At 41.2% G+C, this 21298-nt stretch overlaps 3 protein-coding genes across 7 annotated transcripts; all 3 read left to right on the top strand.

Annotated features, from left to right (window-relative positions):
• Positions 1-1951: 1951 nt before the first annotated feature.
• On the top strand, positions 1952-6742 carry LOC115727243. Of its 3 annotated transcripts, none has more exons than XR_007198880.1 (10): positions 1952-2178; positions 2572-2748; positions 2844-3195; positions 3671-3704; positions 4330-4554; positions 5073-5162; positions 5577-5642; positions 5732-5823; positions 5903-6034; positions 6079-6176. XR_007198880.1 is itself a non-coding variant. In XM_030657421.2 (10 exons), exons 2-10 carry the CDS (start codon positions 2640-2642, stop codon positions 6312-6314), a joined length of 1134 nt encoding a protein of 377 aa, XP_030513281.1. In that variant the 5' UTR covers positions 1953-2178; positions 2572-2639; the 3' UTR covers positions 6315-6742. The 3 variants fall into 3 exon arrangements, 2 of the variants coding, with proteins under 2 accessions (XP_030513289.1, XP_030513281.1); XM_030657421.2 differs by lacking the exon at positions 6079-6176 and adding an exon at positions 6197-6742 and having other exon boundaries at positions 1953-2178; positions 5903-5950; XM_030657429.2 differs by lacking the exons at positions 2572-2748; positions 6079-6176 and adding an exon at positions 6197-6742 and having other exon boundaries at positions 5903-5950.
• Positions 6743-10035: 3293 nt separating this feature from the next.
• Positions 10036-14720, top strand: LOC115727195 (ATP-citrate synthase alpha chain protein 1). 3 transcript variants are annotated; one of them, XM_030657368.2, is made up of 13 exons: positions 10036-10175; positions 10358-10476; positions 11721-11897; positions 11996-12157; positions 12297-12377; positions 12627-12678; positions 12765-12879; positions 13008-13089; positions 13446-13541; positions 13651-13752; positions 14024-14140; positions 14230-14346; positions 14481-14720. In XM_030657368.2, the coding sequence occupies exons 2-13, from the start codon at positions 10378-10380 to the stop codon at positions 14550-14552; spliced, it is 1272 nt and encodes a 423-aa protein (XP_030513228.1). In that variant the 5' UTR covers positions 10036-10175; positions 10358-10377; the 3' UTR covers positions 14553-14720. The 3 variants fall into 3 exon arrangements, with proteins under 3 accessions (XP_030513228.1, XP_030513236.1, XP_048136931.1); XM_030657376.2 differs by having other exon boundaries at positions 10051-10176; positions 10363-10476; XM_048280974.1 differs by lacking the exon at positions 10036-10175 and having other exon boundaries at positions 10344-10476.
• A 2281-nt stretch (positions 14721-17001) lies between these two features.
• LOC115727232 (F-box/kelch-repeat protein At1g23390-like) lies at positions 17002-18537 on the top strand. Its single transcript, XM_030657412.2, has one exon. It carries the CDS (start codon positions 17154-17156, stop codon positions 18369-18371), a length of 1218 nt encoding a protein of 405 aa, XP_030513272.2. The 5' UTR covers positions 17002-17153; the 3' UTR covers positions 18372-18537.
• The last annotated feature ends 2761 nt before the right edge of the window (positions 18538-21298 follow it).

Below are 21298 nucleotides of genomic sequence, written 5' to 3'. Positions count from 1 at the left end.
GAAGTGTGAAGAGGTTTTATACGAGGGTTTCTTAGGGCAGAGAAATGGGCTTGGGCTTCAAGATTTCGAGTGTCTTGGTTGGGCCTAACAAGATTCTGATTATTGATTTGTCGTGTTTTTTTTTTTTTTCTTTTGGAAATTTGGATTCCATTGGTTTATTTCGATTCTGTGCCATGCAAGTTGATGTGAACTCGTTCGTGAATGTTAATGTTTACTTCCCTTGAAAGTCATGCAAATTCTATATTTGCATTTTTCATAATGTTATGATTCGTTAATGTCGCATCCGCTCGACTTTGCATGCGTATTCAATGCAAAATTGACCAAACTTGAATGTGAAGTGTGTATTCTGTTAATGAAAATAAGCATTTTGATGCTCCATCGGTATTCAATTGGAGCAAATTGACCAAAAAAATATCTGTTAAAGTGTACATTTCTAGAAGCTTACGAAGGCTTTTCAAATCAGGTGAAAAAGCATGCGAGCAAATTTGAATTTCGATGGAGAGAGTGAATATCACATTTCCTTATTATGTAAGATTTATCACAGACTTTTGGAACGCAAACTATGTTTTTTTTTTTCTAGATGAATTACACAACACACTCTCCCCTTAGGGTTTCTCTCTATTGCCTTCTACATTTCGTGGATGACGCGATCGACATTCTCTACAAAAGTGAGCTTGAAAATCAAAACGTGAGTGCCTTGGAAGAATTTGCTCCATTCGAATCTAATCAATCGCTCCGGCTCTAGGTGCTTACTCCAAATAGTCTAGCACTCCACAAGTCTTTAAGATTCCTTTATTGCTATTTTTTGCAATAAGCTTACATGAAAGTGATATTGCGACCAACTGCCATTTATTTTGTAGCTCTTCTCTCTATCTAAAGCTGATCTAGATTTGGGTGTTTTTTCTATCCCGATCTAGAGATAGATCCGGGATTTGCATGACATTTTCTATATTCCTTGAACTTATTGGTTTTGTTGTGTTCTCTATATGGTGACAGTGTTTGGAACGCCGAACCTAAACGCGCACTATCTTTTGGTAAAACCGTAGTTGCTGAAGAGGAATTTATTGGCGTGTGCTCATTCGGTGATTAGCCATCATGTGAGCTTTGATGCTACACCAAAATTGTCTTTGGAAAATGGGTCAATTTTTCCAAGCAGTAGCAAGTTAATTTGCTTTTTAGATTTACTTATTTTATTTGTTTTGTGAGATTTCTATCTTTGTCTTTTTTTTTTTTTTTGGTAAAAGTAAGAATTATATAAACTTTAACCAATGCGCAACTATACAAAGGAGGGGAAACCCGACACTACAAAAATAGGTCTTGCACTCATGATGACATTGGCGAATGTCTTAACGAGTGCAAGAGTGTCGTGGGTCCAAAACAGGGTAAGGTCCCCGGCATGTACAAAGAAGCCCGGCCAAACAAGCGGGGCCAAAAGAAAATAAGAACTACACAACTGGGACGACCCTCTCTAGGCACAAAAGATTGTCGGATCAATACCCCATGTGACTTGCCTATCTTTGTCTTTATTCCTTTTATCATATAAAAAGAATATTTTCGTTTAAAAAAATTTATGTTTTGCTTTTCAAAACTGTTGGAGGAAAAGTTACGAATACTTTGGTGATGAAACAAACAAATCTTCTTTGGTCGTGTACGTTTTTTTTTTCCCCCTTTGTGTGCGTGGTGGTTGGCGCTAAGTCGTGGGAAAATTCCCGTCGGGATTTTTTCTTGTTTGGGACACACGTTGGTCGGAAGGAGATGGGGCACTGAAGATTCCAATCGACTAAAAGGTCGCCTGTCGGACCCTCGTATTTCATTGGGCCGGGCCCCATCTCCCTTGCAGGTTTCCACGACGGCGACGCTTACTCTTCTCCTACCACCGCCGCGAACGCTCGGTTCGCAATTCCCCGATAACCCCACTAACCATTTAGTCAAATTTGTAGTTTTTTATTTGTTTTCTTCTAAAATGTGAGAATTGCGATCATTTGTCAACAGGAGGAGTTCAATTTAATCTTCTCCATTGAAGAGGCCTCCTGAAGCCCACGGGCTTGCTCGCTTCTCTTTGATCGTTCATTTCCTTTGTGCGAACTCAGAGGAAAGCGCAAAAAAAGAAGAAGAAAACAACCAGAGTCCCCATTTCCATTGACGCCCTCGTCGATCCGTTTCCTCGTTGCAAAGACTGTAAGACTCATCAGCTTCCCTTTTTCCTTCAGCAGTTGAGCTTTAATTTCACTCTTTCCTCGTTTCGATACACACCCAGTTGTAATTAAGCTGTGTTACGGGCGATACATTTGGTTTAAGCAGCCCTATGTGATCCCTCTCTGCGTGTGCAGACGTTTTCGGCCTTCACAAGCTAATGGGTCTTTCTTTCAATGTTTAAGCTTTCATATTCAGAGGTTGTTTGAGATTTTGGGACATCTCTTATTGTATTTGCCCGGTTGATCAACTCGGAGGATATGATCCTTTTGGTTTATCAGCGTTTTAGCAGCAATTACCAAGGAACATGCTGGATAGTGTCTGATTCAGCTGAACTTGATGCTCTAATCGGGTGTTAAATTGGTTTTTGATGTACAGTACTACCAAGTCAGAGGCGATTCTAGTCATATCTCAGCATTTCTCCTGTGCGTCACTCAATCGGAGAAATGCCTGCTCCTAGTAGTTTGATCTTGCCCGAATGGCTTTTGCCTTTTCCTTCAGACTTCACAAATTTGAGTGTCGAATTTCCCTCTCTAGGATCTAATCAACTAGAAGGTGAAGCTGCTCGTCTCTACTTTGAGCACGAGTTCTGAAAACAGCAGCACGTTTGTGTAGCTGGTGTGACAACAATTCGTGCTTTTGCCTGGCAGGATCAGTAAATTGTAATTGGCAGTTCGATATGGCTGCTGATACGACAAGCCTGAGTTATTGGCTGAATATCACTTTCTTCCTTTGTGCCCTGATTATCCTTGTTCCAATGTTTACGGCATCATACCTCATATGGAAGTATGAAGGATTCAACAAACCAAAACCTGATAGAGAAGAGAATCAGCTGGGAAAGGTGGGGTATCTGTACAAGGACGAAGCTTGGAGGACCTGTCTTAAGACAATTCATCCAAAGTGGCTGCTCGGTTACAGATTGTTTTCTTTTGGTGTGCTAGCATCATTGCTCATTGCAAATATTGTCCTTGATGGGGCGGGTATCTTTTACTTTTATACCCAGTAAGTTGACTTCCTCATCCTCTTGTTTTTCCTCTTTATGCAACTCACTACCAAAAAGGGACATGAATTTACAATTGATCGATGGTTTATAGTCTCAGGAAAGTATTCCGCATATTTATGATGACTTTTGTGTTTTACTGTGCTTGATTCTATGTTCTTCATGAATTTGAGTCATCACCCAACCTCAAGTCATGGATGTTGACACTATTGTTTTGTTGAGGAAACTAAAATTTTGGGAAGGATTCAGTGTCAAACTGGAATGACCATCATGGTGCTTGAATTATTCATGTTTAACTTAGCCTCTTCAGGGTTGCATCAACTGTCATTTTTTTTGTCGCTCTTTAGCAAAGGAAAGCTAGTAAATGATTGTTTGTTCAAAATACTATCTCATTATTAACTGTTTCCTTGATGTCGATTATCAATTCTAGTAACTGTATTCATGACATTGCCTTTTGATCTTTTCTGTGCTGAGCAGATGGACTTTTGCCTTGGTCACAACCTATTTTGGGGTATATTACCTTTTCCCTTTTAATATTATTTGTAGTTGCCTGGATGAAGTTTGATTAACATTCACGCACTTGTCTCTTGAGAACTGAGTATAAAGTATCCTGCACTAGTTCCAAATGATGCATGTATCTCACCTATTGAGCTTGGTTACACCAATCATTTTATTTATCTCTCTCTGTTTTCTGTCTTGTTCTTAAGAGATCCTAGTCTGAAGATCTTTCCTTATGGTTTCCGTTCAAGTCTTATAAAATCTTCACCTCCTCCTTTTACACTCATTCCGATGGTTGTAGAGTTGCATGTTCTCGGTGGAGCATCTAAACATTGTCGTCCTAGTTGTGTTGATCACTTTTTTTTAATGATCTTCTCTCAACTCATCTCACCTGGAAGCTTACCAACCTTTTCTTGAAGATACTGATATGTCTTAAAGAACATAAGTAATTCATGCATATGGTTTTATTCGGTTCTTAAGATCCATGATGGCATGTTTTATTTACCAGCGTTAATGCATATGCGATATCCCTTTTCTTGTTTGGTTTCTTAAGATCTGGTGCTTTTGATTCCTTGCTTGTCATTTCATTCTTCTAGCCATAATTCTAGTTGCTTATGCTTTGGACTACTGTTTTGTAGATTGGATTATCCATGTCCATATACGGATGCTGTATAAACTATAAGGCTGCTAATGATAAAGCTGATAACGGCAATTTCGATGCACACCGAGGAAATTATATGGCTGTTTCTCTTGGAGAGCATATCAACACATCTAGCACACCCAAAACTTCAAATTCAAATCAGAAATCTCCCATTCGCAATAGTGCTGGTCTATGGGTGTTTATATTCCAGATCATATATCAGGCGAGTTTCACTTGTCGCGAGAACAATTTATCTAGAATTGAAATTTTAGCATGTCTACTGTTGGTGGTGTAATTGTATTGCTCAGCCATGGTTTCCCCTATTTACAGCTGACTTTGGGTAATTTATATTAGTAAATGCTAAGTTCATGCATGTCAAGTAAGGAGCACTAATGCTGGTGAATATGATGAATATTTCCATAATTGTATGAACATGATTTTGTCACGTCACCTTTTCCATTGTCTATACATTATGGGCAATTTCCGTGAGTTGAGGTTGCTGACTTGGACACAAGATCCCCTGGTTTGTGTAGAGATTTCATAAGCATCTGAAATGACTATGTTGATCCTTGAGCTCTGGCTTGTTCTGTCAATTCTCTTGATGAAATTATCTTGCTTCTCATAAATAGCGATAGACCAAATTCACTCATTGCTAATAGAAGTGATGATAATGAATGAAAGAAGATTGATTCTGCATTAATGGGCAGCAAGTCTTGATTCCTTTTTTGAATCCATGAACAGACGAGTGCAGGTGCGGCGATGCTTACTGATGCTGTATTTTGGCTCGTTCTCTATCCTTTTCTGACCTCAAAAGATTACAGATTGAATCTTGTAAGTATGTCAACTACATTACGTATGCAAAACTATATCCAGAATTTGTAAGATTCACGTGCATTAGTTTAGACAGTGGTAATTAGCGAGACTTGCAAGCGTAATACCTAACCAGAACTCTGCCTTATGTGGTCATTATGTTTCTCAATGTTAGGATAATTCATCAATGACACGAATTATATCAATACTTGGTGGATGATGATGTGTGATGGGGTAACATGAGTTAATTACTTGAGAGGGGTCGAAGTCCCTAGTCAAAACGGCCCATGAGGATGATTTCTTTCCATCTTATGAATTTTGTTCTGGGGTTATGTCCCTGATGCCTTGAGGCATTCTCTCTCTAGTTATGTTGGTGTCTCGCTTCTCTTTTTCAAACATTTAGATAGAATGACGTGCCTGTTCTTTGAATGCCAGCTGGATGTTTGTTTGCACTCAATCAATGCTTTCTTCCTCCTCGGTGACACCATTTTGAATTGTTTGGTAAGTCCCGTGCTTTCTTTTCATATAACTTTCCATTCTAGCAATGTTTCTTCACGTGTGCCGGTTTCACCTGGGTGTTCTCCTTGCAGCGGTTCCCTGTGTTTCGTTTTGGATATTTTGTTCTATGGACGGGTCTATATGTCATTTTCCAATGGATCATCCACGCTTGCGTTTCAATTTGGTAATATTTCTTGTGCATGCATGCCATTGATTATCTATGGCTTTGTTTGATGTAGAAGATGATTTACTTCTTGTTACAGGTGGCCATATCCATTTCTGGACTTGTCAACACCGTATGCTCCTCTTTGGTACGTGTTATGATACTTTACCATATACAAGAAAAAGACATTCTCGTAAAGTTGGTGGCTTTTTTAAGCCACAGGAAGTACTCTCTTAAAATTACAAATGACATGGTGGGGTTATTGGTTTCATTCTGTTGCTACTGGCGAGTGTGCAAGTTTTGCCGATTGCATCTGAAAATCAACTTAAAGTGGAGAAAATTTTTCAGTAAATATACAAGGCTCTTAACTTCTGTCCTCTTCAAATTTTCACAGGTACCTAGGAGTGGCAGTGATGCATGTTCCATGCTACGGCATCTTCGCTTTGATAGTCAGGCTCAAACACATCTTGTTGCCCAGATGGTTCCCAGAATCATACCAAAGTCTGAAATGAGGAAATAATCAGGCTAGGCATTCTTAGCGTTTTAGTTACTGCTCTATCACACGGGGTCTCGCCACCATACTTGGCACATATATGTAAATCTTGCTTCTTCCCTCCTCCAAGGGGCGGCTGCTGCGGTTCCCAGGATTCGTGAAAGAGAAGAGGTAATCATTCACTGGTTGTACGCAGAAGAAGAGTGCTGGAGTCATGTATTTGCAATTCTTCATTCATGAAGTGCACAATTTTTGAAAGTCTAGCATTGGATGCTGTTGCTGAATCCATTCATTTGTAACCGAATCCTTGTGGGCTATATATTCGCAGTGGATGGTACAAGTGTACGCATGAACTCTATGTATTGAGACGGTGTGCTTAGGTAAAAAGAAGATGTCGCACGGCGACGTCATTCATTAATCTGGTGAAGTTCCAATGCCGATCGCAAAGACGACTCTCTCTGTGCTCGTGCTCGTGCTCGATCCGTATTAACGTGGATCTTTACGGTTTTGTCCAGAAAAATTTCTTATTTCATGAGCCACTGCCCAAAGTGGAAGTGTATCCTCATCACTCTCTGAAGCTTCCACACCTTTCCCTTTAACCTTGCCTTGCTGCTAAATCTAAGTACGGCCACGAACAAACGAAGCTAACCTCACCAGAACCTTGTTTCTGTCTTGTCTTGGTCTGGTTGATGACCATTTGTCGAACTATTAACTGGTCAAACTCATAGTGACTTATCTTATAAAACGAAATATTAGTTAGTGGTTGAATCTGTGCTTTGCGGACGAATTGGTCACGACGGATCAATTATTATAGTATGGAAAAGGAAGTCAGTAGTTGAGTGAATGGTGCTTGCGTCCACGCAAGAGCAACGCGAGAGGTGTCGGATGCTGACTTGGGTGTTTGTCGACCGGTTGGCGCGGCTCTTGGAGGTCAACGATCAGAATTGTCTGCTCACTTCCTTCATGCAATCCCACTTAAATAAGTAAAATTATTCAAACTTAGACACCTCGGTATCAAGCCATCGTGGCCTTGTGTGGCACGTTCTTCATCTTGCGGTATCATTTTGTATTCCTGTCGTTGTATATCCAATTGGTCTTGAAATGTTTATCGTGGCAAATCATCCCCGAGTCCCGATTTGTGTTTCAAGAGCAATGCCGAGGGAGGTTAACATGTTTTTTTCTTTTTTCCTCCTGAAAAATTCATGAGCTTTAGGCGGGTGCTTAGATAAGTGGAATCGAGAGCGACGATGGTGAGCTCGTCAGCTTGCCGTACCGAGAATCTTACCCTAAATGGGATCGGGTGGCTAATAAGAGTTTTTCTCTTTGAATAATTTGAAGTCACATGTGTGGTGGACTTTGATGGAAAATCTAACTGATACAAAACGCAGTGGACAAAGTCACTTGCTTGATTGTCATGCATCGACCAAAATGTCATTTCGGTAATTTAAATTAGAGTAGGAGCTGTACAGTGTTGACCGAAGGGGGCAACGTGCGACTTTGACTCTGGTTGGTGCTAAAGTAAAGGTCACCAGGTTTGACTCGTGGTTTTTTTTTTTTTTTTTCAATAAACGATGGAAACTTTTATAAATAACTAGAGCTTGAGTGACCGTGGAGTTCGGCAGGGACACCTGTTTCAATGCCAAAATGAAAAGGGAAGAAGTGTACAACAAAAAGTTTGGTACGGGCGTAATCTCATATTGACATATAAAATCTTATAGGCAAATATCAAAACAGTATGAAAATCGTGATAGGTTTCGATTGCATAAGACATCTAAGATAATAACGCGTCTAATTAATATTTACCTTAAAAGGTCATTTTTCAATAGGACACTCTATCGTTGTTATGCCAAGGTGAACTATATGCGACAAGAAAAGTGCGAAAAACGAGCAGACAAATCAACATCAAGATTCAAAGGTCACATTTGTTCAGCCGAAAATATCAAAGGTCGCCTCACCTCACCTCACTTGACCTCACCTCAACTCATCAGTCAATTTCTCAAGCAGGGCAATGACGTTGGATTTCATAGGATGATAATTAAACATCATGTAGGGAATCCCAATTAGGTGGAGTGGACCGACCACCCTTTGTTACTCACATGCCCAACCTACACCAATGAACTGTTACATTGTATTTCGCATTGAATATGCACGGACAAGAACAAATAATTCAAGCGAAAAATAAAAACGGAATTGACGGCCAAACCTTACCCGCCATTAAATTGCGCCATTGAAGTCAACCACTCTCCCCACCAAAGTAGGCATAATGCCCAAAAAAGAAACTATCAACTTTAACATTTATGAAAATTATATTCAAAATTTTTTTTATCTAAAAAAAATCCCAAAATTTATTTTTGTCCCAATTCTACCGGTTTAATATCCAAAAACCCCCTCAACTTTAACATATGTCCCAATTATATCCAAAACTTTTTTATCTCATAAAAAATCCTCAACTTTTACTTTTATCTTAATTCTACCATCATCGGTCTTACGTCCATAATCACTGGTAGTTAATCCTACGTGACTCGAGTTTTCTCGTCGAACTTACCTTTGAATCTTCGAAATTTAGAAACAGTAAGTTTCAAGAACGACGAGGTTTTTGATCGTCGGTCCAAATATCTCAATATCTAGCTTTTTTTGGGCCGCTAAGTGCCGAAGAGAATACAAAACGTGCCGTCTTGAGTGACTCTATATCTCCCGACAATATGTAGGAGAAGCAAACTACAAAAGAGAAGTTCATGAGTTTTTTCATATCGGCTTTACTAAGATGCAATTCATTAACAACTTGAAAATAGCACATATGATTAACTAATGGTGATTATGGACGGAAGGCTAACGATGGTAGAATTGGAACAAAAGTAACGGTTGGAGGTTTTTTATGAGACAAAAAAAGAGTTTTTGACATAATTAGGATACATGCTAAAGTCGATGGTTTTTTTTATATTAGGCGGATAGAATTGAGACAAAAGCAAAAGTTTGGGGTAGAATTGAGACAAATGTAAAAATTGGAGGTAAGTTTTGGGTAGAATTGTCACAAATGCTAAAGTTTGAGTTTTTTTTTTTTGTATTGGGCCCACCAAAGTATGCCCCTTGAATTCCCATTTTCAGACTCCAAGCCCAAGCATTCTCGGCTTCAGCAACCATCACCATGATCGCTCGCCATCATAACAAACGAGAAAACTTTACAGATCCGGTATAATCACAGCATTAATAGTAACAATACTCATATGTTGCTCCTCGTCCAGGAGGACAAGTGATCAAGGCAATTAAAATTTCTGCGTAATCGACGCGTTTAGACTGATTTGTTCGATCCGTGCTGATTAAAATGTCCGGACGCTGCAGCAAGGAGCATGAAAATGCTGCAAAATTATTAGGAAAAAAAAGGGCCAAAGGAGAGTGACACCACATGCCATGCTTTTGTGGATTGGGTTGCACCGGATCACTGCCCCAGTAAGGAAGAGCACAAAGAAGAGCACAGTTGATGTTCCATTTGAAGCGTTGGTCCAAGAAGGTAGGTGCCACGTGTGTCCCAGCATCACGTGTGACAAAAGCTCGGAAGATCAAAATGTTTTTTTTTTTTTTTGGTCGAAATTATTAAACATGTTCAAAGATGCCCTTTTTCGTGAAATACCGTTTCTCACACTCGGACTGTCCAAAGTTTGAACACAAGCCAGCCAACCAACCAACCCCAAATTGTCAAATTTAACTAACACGAACCGGAGAGAGAGAGAGAGAGAGAGAGAGAGAGTGAACGAAAACCCACCTACCCCTATAAATGGAGAAGCAAGCTTGCACAAGATCTCAGCTTCAATCGCTGAATCTACCCATCTAACCTCTCGAGCTGCCCGTCTAGCCTCTTCGTTCTCTCTTTCTCCACCCAGCAGGTAAAAAAAAGGAACTTCCCCCGCTTTTCTTGGTCCATTTTGAATTTTTCTTTTTGGATCTGGATTTGCAGACAACGAGTAGAATTTGCTGAATTCCGTTTCTGGGTGTCGTGTTTCTGCTCTTGCAACGCTGATCTTGGTTGGGAATTCGAGGTTTTGACTGTTGTTTTGGTGTTTGATCGGAAGGCGAAGGAAAAGGGAATGGCCCGCAAGAAGATCAGAGAGTACGACTCCAAGAGACTGTTGAAGGAGCATTTCAAGAGGCTCTCCGGCAACGATCTGCCCATCAAATCCGCCCAAGTAAGCGCCGGTTTGGCATTTTGATTCCATCTCTTTAGCCGTAGCAGCATGTTATTGACCGATTGCACGAGTAGATGGAGTATCTGCTTGCGGAATCAAAACTAGGCCTTTTTTTTTTACGCTTTACACTGATCACTCGGGTCATTTGAATAGCTCCTACTCTCTGACCAAATGCGCATTATGCATTCTTTTGGTAGAGAGATCAGATTGGATCGCTGCCTACAACATTTATATTCGTGATTATGGCTTATGAGGATTTGAACTCAGACGATCTAGATTCACAGAAAAGTCCAACTTTTTTCGTATATTCTCGAAGCGAACTAAACTCCCCTTTCCCCGAATTGTGCTTAAATTAATTGGAGTTGTAAAAAATTCTACGAACATCAGTAATGTAAGCTTTTTTAGATTCAGTGGAATTCTTAGGGTTAAACGTGGTGTAATCAATTATTTTGCAAAGTGATTAATGTGAGAAGATATGGCTATCGCTAGATTTGGCCTGGAGCTGGGAGCTGGTTACTAAATGGAGAACAGATCCACGGTTTTCTGGTTGATGATGTATATTCGGCATCTCCCACTATTACAGATTGCAGCTATCAATAAAATGGATTTGGTTTTAAATGGGAATTAATATTGTAAGTCGGCCTTTAAACAATTGACTGCATTGATATTTAGCAAACTTAATCTTGGGAAATGATATTTGTAAGGAAAAGATTCTTTCTCTTGAACCTTTTCATTTACATTTTTTATGCGTATATATATAGCACGCCAAAAAGAGAGAGATACAGAAAAGAAAAGTAAATGAGTTATTTGAAACTAGATGTATGCCTAAAGTCATAAATGGAGAAGATTGCCAAGATTATTTGATCCTCTGTCAATAGAGTGATCAGATAGGATCATTTCCATCTCAAGACCTTCTGGTGTTGGTCATGTGGGTTGGGAGGCAATAGCTTACAAAGCGGCGTTAGTTGTTGGTTCTAGAGGATGATCAACCAGAGCCTAAAACATAGCCTAGACCCTATAGTATTAATTAAATTATGCAAATACTAGTGCATGCAACTAATGTACTTGTCACATTAAAGAAAAAAGTAGGACTCGGAAACAATCGCTATTATCTCTTTTTATTGTTCCGTAGCTACATTGATGTATTGGATTCTCACATATACTACTTCTATAAGCGGTACAATTTACATAAAGAGATTGCTCTAATGAGTATCTCAGTACTGATGAAATTGCCTTCATGCCAGGTGACAGAATCTACTGATTTCAATGAACTAGTCGAGAGGGAGCCCTGGCTCTCTTCGGAGAAATTGGTTGTGAAGCCAGACATGTTGTTTGGTAAGCGTGGGAAGAGCGGCCTGGTCGCCTTAAATCTTGACTTAGCTCAGGTTGCTGTCTTTGTGAAAGAACGCCTTGGCAAAGATGTACGTGTTCCCTTATTTCAGACTGTACTTTTCAGCGAGAGCGATACTTACATTTAAAATCTTATTTATAGGCTTACGGTCTCCATATTCATTAACAGGTAGAGATGGGTGGATGTAAAGGACCCATTACAACTTTCATTGTCGAGCCCTTCATACCACACAACGAGGAGTTCTACCTTAACATTGTCTCTGATCGTCTTGGCAGCAGCCTGAGTTTCTCCGAGTGTGGAGGCATTGAAATTGAAGAGAATTGGGATAAGGTACTATGAAATGTGGCTGTAATCTGATCGTGTAAATCCTTTCTCATCAGGACACCAGTCGAAAGCCTTCATTAGCATTCCATTGCTCATACATTAGTCGTCCATCCTCTTTTATTCATGAATGCTGCCGTATCTCCAGGTCAAAACTATATTTGTGCCAACTGGTTCACCTTTTACATCGGAAATGTGCGCTCCACTTGTTGCAACTCTTCCTTTGGAGGTACTTTCTGCATTGATAAGTAATATAAACAATAAGTTGCTTTTATTCTCTGAATCTGATGGGAAAGATATTATGCCTGACTGGATGATTCTAGACACATTAACACGGTTGCTTCAGTGGTAATAAGTTTGTCTGAATTTATTGATGCGGCAGGACAAGTTATCTCATCAACATGGTGTTGAAGTTCCACAGGCGTTGTCCTTTGTAATATGGATTTATCGCTAATGTTTTCTTTGTTTCTTTATCTAGATTAAGGCAGTAATAGAGGAGTTCATCAAAGTGGTTTTTACCCTCTTCCAAGGTACAGTAAGAAATTAAAATAAGCATTAAACAAGTGAAGGATGAACTTGTGAAGATGCATGAACAAAGTTGAATTTTCCTCTGCAGATTTGGACTTCACATTCCTCGAAATGAATCCTTTCACGTTGGTTGATGGGAAACCTTATCCTCTGGATATGAGGGGCGAACTGGATGACACTGCTGCTTTCAAGAACTTCAAAAAGTAACCACCACCCCCCCCCTTCTTTTTTTTTCCTCCACTACTCTCTCCACGGTCTACATGAATTAAAGGAAAAAGAAATGGCAACTTAATGAGGGTTTACAACTTCTAACTTAATCCTGTATATGCAGATGGGGCAAGATTGAATTTCCTATGCCATTTGGAAGAGTGATGAGCCCCACAGAGACCTTCATTCATGGCCTGGATGAAAAGGTAATAATGGCATAAATGCAAAAATAAACACGCAAACCGTTCCATATGATTCTTAATGCACAATTTGAAATTGGTTGTATAAATTTTCGTTATGCTTCTTATTGTTGCTTTATTTATGGAGTGCTCACAAAATCTTTCTCAAAGGGCAAAAGCCTTCCTCTTCCTCCTTTTGTCTTATGCATTTTGCAATTCTATATTGCTTTGTCAAGTACACTCAAACTTTTGCTTTCAGAATCTTGAATCTGCATCTTCCTCTTATACTATTGCAAAAGCTTAAATGGACATTCAGATTCCAAGCTAGTAGCTTTTGTACGTGAAGGGTACACTTATTCTTCTGTGCTGTTGTATCCCTGCAGACAAGTGCATCTCTGAAATTCACGGTTTTGAACCCAAAGGGAAGAATTTGGACAATGGTTGCTGGAGGCGGTGCCAGTGTCATTTATGCAGATACCGTCAGTTTTTTTTTGGGTTTTCCTTTGTAATTTCATCTAAAAAGAGGGCTTATGAGTTTTTTCCTTTTTGATCCTGCTGCCTGCTTACACGTTACTTATTCTGTGTCAGGTTGGTGATCTTGGCTTTGCCTCCGAACTTGGGAATTATGCTGAATATAGTGGAGCCCCCAATGAAGAGGAAGTTTTGCAGTATGCCAGAGTTGTGATTGATGTAAACACTATATTCCTCCTTAATGAGACATTTTTCTGCAATATACATACACACACACACACACATACATATACATTTCCATATATGTATATATACACCCTTGGTGTTAAAACTTGACCTTTCAATTGCTCCACTTAGCATAATAATGATTAAACTGACAAGCTTGCTCATAATTCTAATCCAGTAGCACATGAAATGCACTTGCTCCGACATTGTTATCGATATTTATCTATACTAGATTATGATTCATTCGTTCATAAAACTTTTACAGTGTGCAACTGCTGAGCCTGATGGCCAGAAGAGAGCCCTTGTTATTGGAGGAGGTATAGCTAACTTTACTGATGTTGCTGCGACGTTTAGTGGCATCATCTGTGCACTGAAGGAGAAGGTAGGCTTTGTTACATAACGCATATTACATATTTTGCAGTCTCTTTCAGCACAAGTTGATACTAAACTCCACGCTGTTCGTTTTTTTAGGAATCAAAGCTTAAAGCTGCCAGAATGCACATATATGTGAGAAGAGGAGGTCCCAACTACCAGAAGGGTCTTGCAAAAATGCGAGCCCTCGGAGAGGAAATTGGCATTCCCATTGATGTAATTGCCTGGTTAAAAGTTTCTATTACTCAGTGCATGGAAAACATCAAGTGCACCACATGAGACAGCTTTACGTTGCTATCTATCAGAAACTTGGCAAAGTGCTAAACTTATGCTGTTAATTTCTTTTGTAGGTTTATGGGCCGGAGGCCACCATGACTGGAATATGCAAACAGGCCATCCAGTGCATCACCGCGGCTGCTTGAGCTATCAAGTTTGATAATCATTGTGTCTCTTCTGCATTTTGATGGATATTTCTAATTGTTCAGTTGAATCCCAATAGTGATTTGTACGGGAGACTTCAATGTCATGAATGTAATCTTCGGCCACAACCGCAGTCCCTGAGAATAAAAATCATTTATCATCTCAAAGCACATTTATGCCAGTGGACTATCCACATTGTTAGAGACATTGCGCGAACAAGAGTTTTGAGTCTATCTGCGAAGAGATAATTGCTGAATCAATGTCGCTAATGCGAGAATTGCAAAGAATGCCATGTGTAGCGTTGTCACGAATTATGGAGAGGCATTAGGTTTCGAAGTACGAGTGTGGCAATTAAATATTTACAGGTGATTCCCCAAATTTTGCAACCAATCCATCTGCGACGATCATTGCTTATTCCATGTCGATTACTGGTTATTCTTGCAGTAAGACAAGGCTTAACTCTTTGATGCAATCAACGGTGGTAGGCCTTGGACATCTGCAGTATCAACTTGTTGGACAATGCAAAATCATCTTATATGCCTGATCCTGCCATCCTTGTACTCATTTATGCCTAGTAGATTGTAGATGGCGCAAAAACCTTCATCTACTTGTTTCCTAATTTATGTATTAGGAGTCACAGTTCTCGGCCATTCGGCTTACGATATCTCAAGAGCGAAACCTCGCCCTACAGATGCAGTGAACAGAAAAAACTGCTTGTATGCCTCGCGAGATTTTAGTACGCCACTTCAAGTGTTTGACTAGTGCGTCGATCGCTGTCTTGGGTTCAGAAAGTTCTACTTGCAAACCATGACAAGGGGAGAGTGGGCTTGATACGTCTTGGTGAACTATTGTTGCAGATTAGACCAAGCAGAGCGTAGGCCTAATGCATGACCTTTCACCCGCATAATGATGGTCATGCGTCGATTGTCGAAAAATACGGTATTGCGATGGGTCTGAAATCAGTAGACGGGTATTCCGAATTACGACTCGGGAGGAAACTACACTATCTAACTCTGTCCCAAGGTATCTGTTTGTTCAAAAGACAAAAGAACAGATTCCCAACCAAATTTGGTGCTCTCGTGTGTCTAATCAAGAAGGCATGGGGCTCGTTTCAAACTCCCATCTCGAGTCTCTGATCAGTTCAGGTAGTAGTCAAGATAAACCGAGTTTGAGTCTGGGATGAGATCGATCTTCATAAATTCGTCGTGACTAGTTCCCTAATTAAACTAACAGCACTCCAGAATGTTAGGTGCCTCTCCCACCCACACGTCTCCATCTTTTCGTGCATGTTTTGTTTGATCGAAAGACTTGGATTTCGTATTTCTCATGGAATTCCGAGTTCGACAACTACCCCGTAGCGACTCTCGGAGTCGTATGTAGGAGCAGAGGGAATTTGTATTCTTGGCCAGGCAGATGCCCGGGGGGGGGTGGGGTAGGTGGTGATGTTTGGTGAGCAGCCGAAGAGACTTGGGCCACTAGTTATAGATCAGCGCGAGGCGATTGCATTTTGTTGCTTCGAGATTAGAGATCCTGCACCAGCCACCAACACATGCCAGCATAGCAAACAGAAAGGGACCTCATGAAACTATTAATCTTCTGCATAACATATTCCCTTCAAAATTCAACTAGTCCTAATGTTAGGTCGCCTGAAAATACACTCACTAGCATAATCGTCCACGCTTCGCCTGCGTTTTATTTTTCAAAACTCATCGAGAACTTGTGTCGAGCAGCCGCGAGAAAAGAAGACTTTTAAGTATTCTATATTTCTTTCCCTATCGCACGGGAACGGTACCCCAAATAGAATTGATGGTCCGATGACCTGATTCAGCTGAGTCAAAATTGTCAAGAGCAGAGAAAATACGGCAACCACGAGATGACGGCACCCTCTTCCCGTGCCATCCTGAAAGGCAAATCGTTCACACGTCGAAACGTTGTCCTAATTCGGAGATCATCATTGCAGAGAATCAGACGACGTGAGAATCAAGAAGATCACGAGAAAGAATTTATGAAACTGGGTTTGTTTCGAAGTAAGGTCGAGGAAAGTGGGCTAGCTAATAAAGCTTTATGGGGGATTTCAGGCGAAGACAAAGAGGGCGGAATTACGTGGTAACGAGGAATACGGGGTTAGACGACCTCGTCATTAACCTCGGATACGGTCAACCTCGGGCGGCTTCTCTGCCAATGAACACACCTCGGTCTTCACGTTCCACTCCGGTGCCTCATCTTCTTTTCTGCACGGAACACCGCACATGCCTTATCTGACTTCACTAAGGATTTTTAGAGATTGTCGTATTTTCTCCAACGAAAGCAATTGATTTTACGACATTTTGCTATTCCATACTATGCATGACCCACTTATTAAATAACTTTACTTATCAATTTGCTATATACAATTTTTGGGGATCCGAGATCCTCACATGGACATACCTAATTGCCTCAACTTCGCTTTTACCATGTAAGGCGCAACGTGTTTTGGCCGGGTCTAGGTGTCGACCGTCACGGAACGGATTCTTCGCTGATAAAAAAGAAGATGGTCAAAGTCGGCCACTCGAGACTCGGTCACTCCTCATGCCCCAGCAGCAGCCCAGCGCGTGTATATATAGATGTATATGAACGAGCCCTGTTCCACCACCAACCCAATCAAGAACCTGCACAAATTCGCCATGAAAACGGACACCGAGCGAGCTGCGCAAGACGAAGGACCGCCGCCGCCGCCGCCACCTCTCTTCGGCGATATCCTCGAGCTTACGCTCACTCGCGTGCCTCTCGTAGACCTCGTCTCCGCCTCCCAAGTGTCCCGCTCCTGGAAGCGCGCCGTCTCTTCCTCCCTCCGCCACTTGAACCCGATCAGGCCCTGGCTCTTGGTCCACTCCCAGAGCACCCGCACCCCCTACGCCATCTCCACGCGCGCCTTCGACCCCCGCTCCAGCGTGTGGCTGGACATCTCCCTCCCCCAGCCCGCCAAGCACGCCTCCACCCTCCGGTCGTCGTCGAGCTCCAACCTCCTCTTCATCCTCTCGCCCTCCAAGCTCTCCTTCTCCTCCGACCCCCTCCACCTGACGTGGCGCCACGCCGCCCCTCCGCTCGTGTGGCGCGCTGACCCCATCGTCGCCCTCGTCGGTCACCGCCTCGTCGTCGCAGGCGGCGCCTTCGACTTCGACGACGACCCCCTCGCCGTCGAGACATACGACCTCAGGGCCGGCGCGTGGGAGGCGTGCGGATCCACGATGCCCGCGCTCCTCAAGGACAGCTCGGCGTCCGCGTGGCTATCGGTCACCGCGGACGAGGACAAAATGTACGTGACGGATAAACTGTCGGGCGTGACGCACTCGTACGACCCCGAGGCCGATGCGTGGCACGGGCCGTACGATCTGCGTCCGCACAGGGACGTGTACTGCTGCGTCATCGGGTTCGCGAGCGGCCGGCTGATTCTGGTGGGTCTGCTGGGGTGCGAAGAGAATGTGAAGGGCGTGAAGGCGTGGGAAGTGGAGCGAGGGACGTGGAGGGCGAGGGAGATCGGGGAGATGCCGCCGGGAATGGTAAGGAAGATGAAGGGCGAGAGGTTTTGCGCGTCGTCGATGAGCGCGTGCGGCGCCGGCGATTTCGTGTACTTGAACAGGGATTCGGATCCGGGCACGGCGGTGTGGTGCGAGGTGGTGGGGGGTGGGGATTGCCGGTGGGGAAGGGCGGAGAGCCCGGCAGCGAGTGGTGGTCGGGGGCCGGCGGAGAGGGTGGTATTCACGAGCTCGAACGTGGGAATGAGTGAGCTGAAGCAAGCTTTGGCTACTGGTGATCCGAGGAATGTAATTAGGAGCACGTGAACCGATCCAGCGGTCGAGATTTTTTCCTCTGTTTTCTTCCGACACAAATTATTAAGCACTATGTTCTCAATTTTTCTCATATGTAATAGAAGAAATTTTTTAAGTACTCTCCGAAGTCGTCATAGGTACGAGAAATTCACATGGGCGACCTTTCTTTTCGCTAAGACGAACTTTCAGATGGGAAGACTGTTGGATGGGAAGACCGTTAAAAAGAAAACGAAGATGCAATTCTCGTACGATGTAAATCTCAATTTGCAAGTTCATGAGCAGCGGGTCTACGAGTCCACGTCGGACTCCATCCCATGTTGCTGCGAAGTAGAAAGCGAGAGCGAGAGTCCGAGACCAAAAAGCTGAATACTCCGAGGGCCAAAACCCCTTTGTTGAATGGCGTCAATTAGGGAGATTTACCCAAAAAAAAATAAATCTTCAATCTATTGTAATTATACTAATTCAATCTTAAATATGATGTGGACGACGATCTCGCTAGCCCAGATCGGGCGAGGGCCACAGCGCCCTCGTCCAGCGCTGGACCTTACCCGGCCCTTAGGGTTGGGTGAAAAGAAAAAAAACTAAAGAAAAGAAAAAAATCATACAAATTCAAAAAACTATTAAAAAGTTATTTGAAAAGTTCATGTCAGCGTTGGTTGCCCAAATGGACTGAACTGGCTCAAATACAAAATAAGATTGAATTGACAAAAAAAAATATTTATGATTTAATTAGCATAATTACATTAAGTTTATGAACTTTTTTTTTTAAATAATTTTCCCACGTCAATTAATATTTTGCATTCACGAGGGCCACCTTAGTAACAAGGATGCGGTTGTCCATTTGCGCTTCACTGGACATACGAATGCATAAACAAACGATAATAGATCAAAGATAGAATGGTAAATGAGGGTGCAATAAAGTAAACTAGTCGCCACACGCACGTCGTGGGGCTAAGGTAAACTCCGTTTGTTTCGCGAAAAATGAATTATTTGAAAAATATTAATCCAACAAACGATCGCTTGTACCGTTTATAAAAATGAACGAGCAAAAAAAAAAAATTCATTATCTACAAAAATGTGCGAACATAAACTGTTATCGATAAATAAAACATTTTTATTGGTGGAATGGCAGGTCCTACCATGCATTATTGAGTCTACAAGGCCCTCCCATTCCTGGCCGGTCCATAACCACCGATCTTGTGGACGACATGGCCATGACGAATTGAAGCGGCCCATCAGCTTTGTTTGGGAGTGGCTTTTGTAATTTTTGATATTTTGCAAATTTAGCGATTCTCGTAATTCCACTTTTATTTATTTGAACATATGCGAAATATTCTAAACTTACGAGTACTCAAAATCGGAAAATTCTCGAATACCATCATTTTTTTACAAATTATTCTCTCTATCGCTATAGAGATTTGAAAATGAAAATTTTAGAAGTAGCAATGGCCATGTGAAGGCCCTGACGCATGACACGATCGCTTGCATGGAGGGGCCGCGTCATCCCTGATCCGACATGGCCCGGTAGCCATCGCTACGAGTGTAAAAAGCAGACATGTCAAAATAGGTCGTAAACTCATTTTTATTTAATATAAATGGATTTTTTTTGTCAGAATTTAAAATAAATGGATTGGGTTGTTAATACATGAGTTAGTTATATTCAACAAATGAGTCATAGCTCATAAGCATAACACGAGTAGTACATAAGTCGTAAATGGACGTACAATTTATTTAGTCCTAACCCAAATTTATAGTTCTCTTTTCATTCTCTCTTCCTCTCACTCGATTTTGCGCTCGCTTGTTCCGCAATCTCGCCTTAGTTTGGGTATAAGCTTTCATAAATTGAGTTAAAAATTGAAAGTGCTTTAGGAATATGAGTTTGGTCGAGTATATAATATATGAAGACGAGTCAAATTGAATTAAATGGATCTATTTAGATAAGATCAGTTTTAATCCGACTCGATCCCGAACAAGTGTTTAGCTGCCAGAAGTCTACCATCTTTATGGCCGGTCTTGCAAAGCCGGAAATGTCAAAAGAAAGGAGAATCTAATTGACTTTGGGCGATGCTAGTCCGGTCTGGTCCGAATTTTGAATTTGATTTGGTACCACCATCACATCCATAGGCCCTCTCCCTCTTTCTGGTAGGCATGTCAATATTTCTTCTTAATTCAAGAATAATCATCTCCACATCACTACCTTATAGTTGTACCAACCCTTTCACTTGCAACTTATTAATTATATTTGAAGTATTTCCCCTAGAAATCGATAATGAATAACAATGATGCTAATTTTAAATAGAAATCACGAAAGATGTCGTACGTATTTTTTTTTTTCATATTTCCGCGCTAAAACGAGCATAAAGAAAATTCCCACGATTCTCTCTTTTTCGAACAATTGAGGCTCCGTTTATTTCGTAAAAAATGAACAATTTGTAAAAAAAAAAAAAAAATCTCAGTCGTTTACCAAAATGAATGAATGGTATATATTTTCATCGTCAAGAAATCTTTTTCTATAGACTAATTATTTCAAGCGATTATTTTTTTTTTAAATAATTTTTTTTTTATAGAAATAAACGGATCTTACATTTTTTTTTATTTTAGGTCATAAGAAAAAAGGGACTATGATTGAGAGTGCATATATAAAATGCATTAGGTCACTGGCTTCCGAACCGAATCTTAAGAGTTGATTATTTTATTCGGTCTTTTAATTACCAAACCACCGAAAGCTACAAGCGTCGTTAGCATGGCCAGCGGTATCGTCTGTCTAATAATTGAAATGTTTTTCAGACACACGAATAAATAAATATATATATATTTCGTGGAGCGTGAAATTGGAATGTCGTGAATTTGATGGTCATAGGGATCATTTTAAATGTCGCCATCAGCATATAAAGAAAGTCACATGGACATCATTATCGAGAGCCCATCACCATGGCTGC

This window comes from Rhodamnia argentea, chromosome 6 (assembly GCF_020921035.1).
Source record: "Rhodamnia argentea isolate NSW1041297 chromosome 6, ASM2092103v1, whole genome shotgun sequence".
Classification (NCBI taxonomy): Eukaryota; Viridiplantae; Streptophyta; class Magnoliopsida; order Myrtales; family Myrtaceae; genus Rhodamnia; species Rhodamnia argentea.
This window is presented reverse-complemented; position numbering and strand designations above follow the sequence as displayed.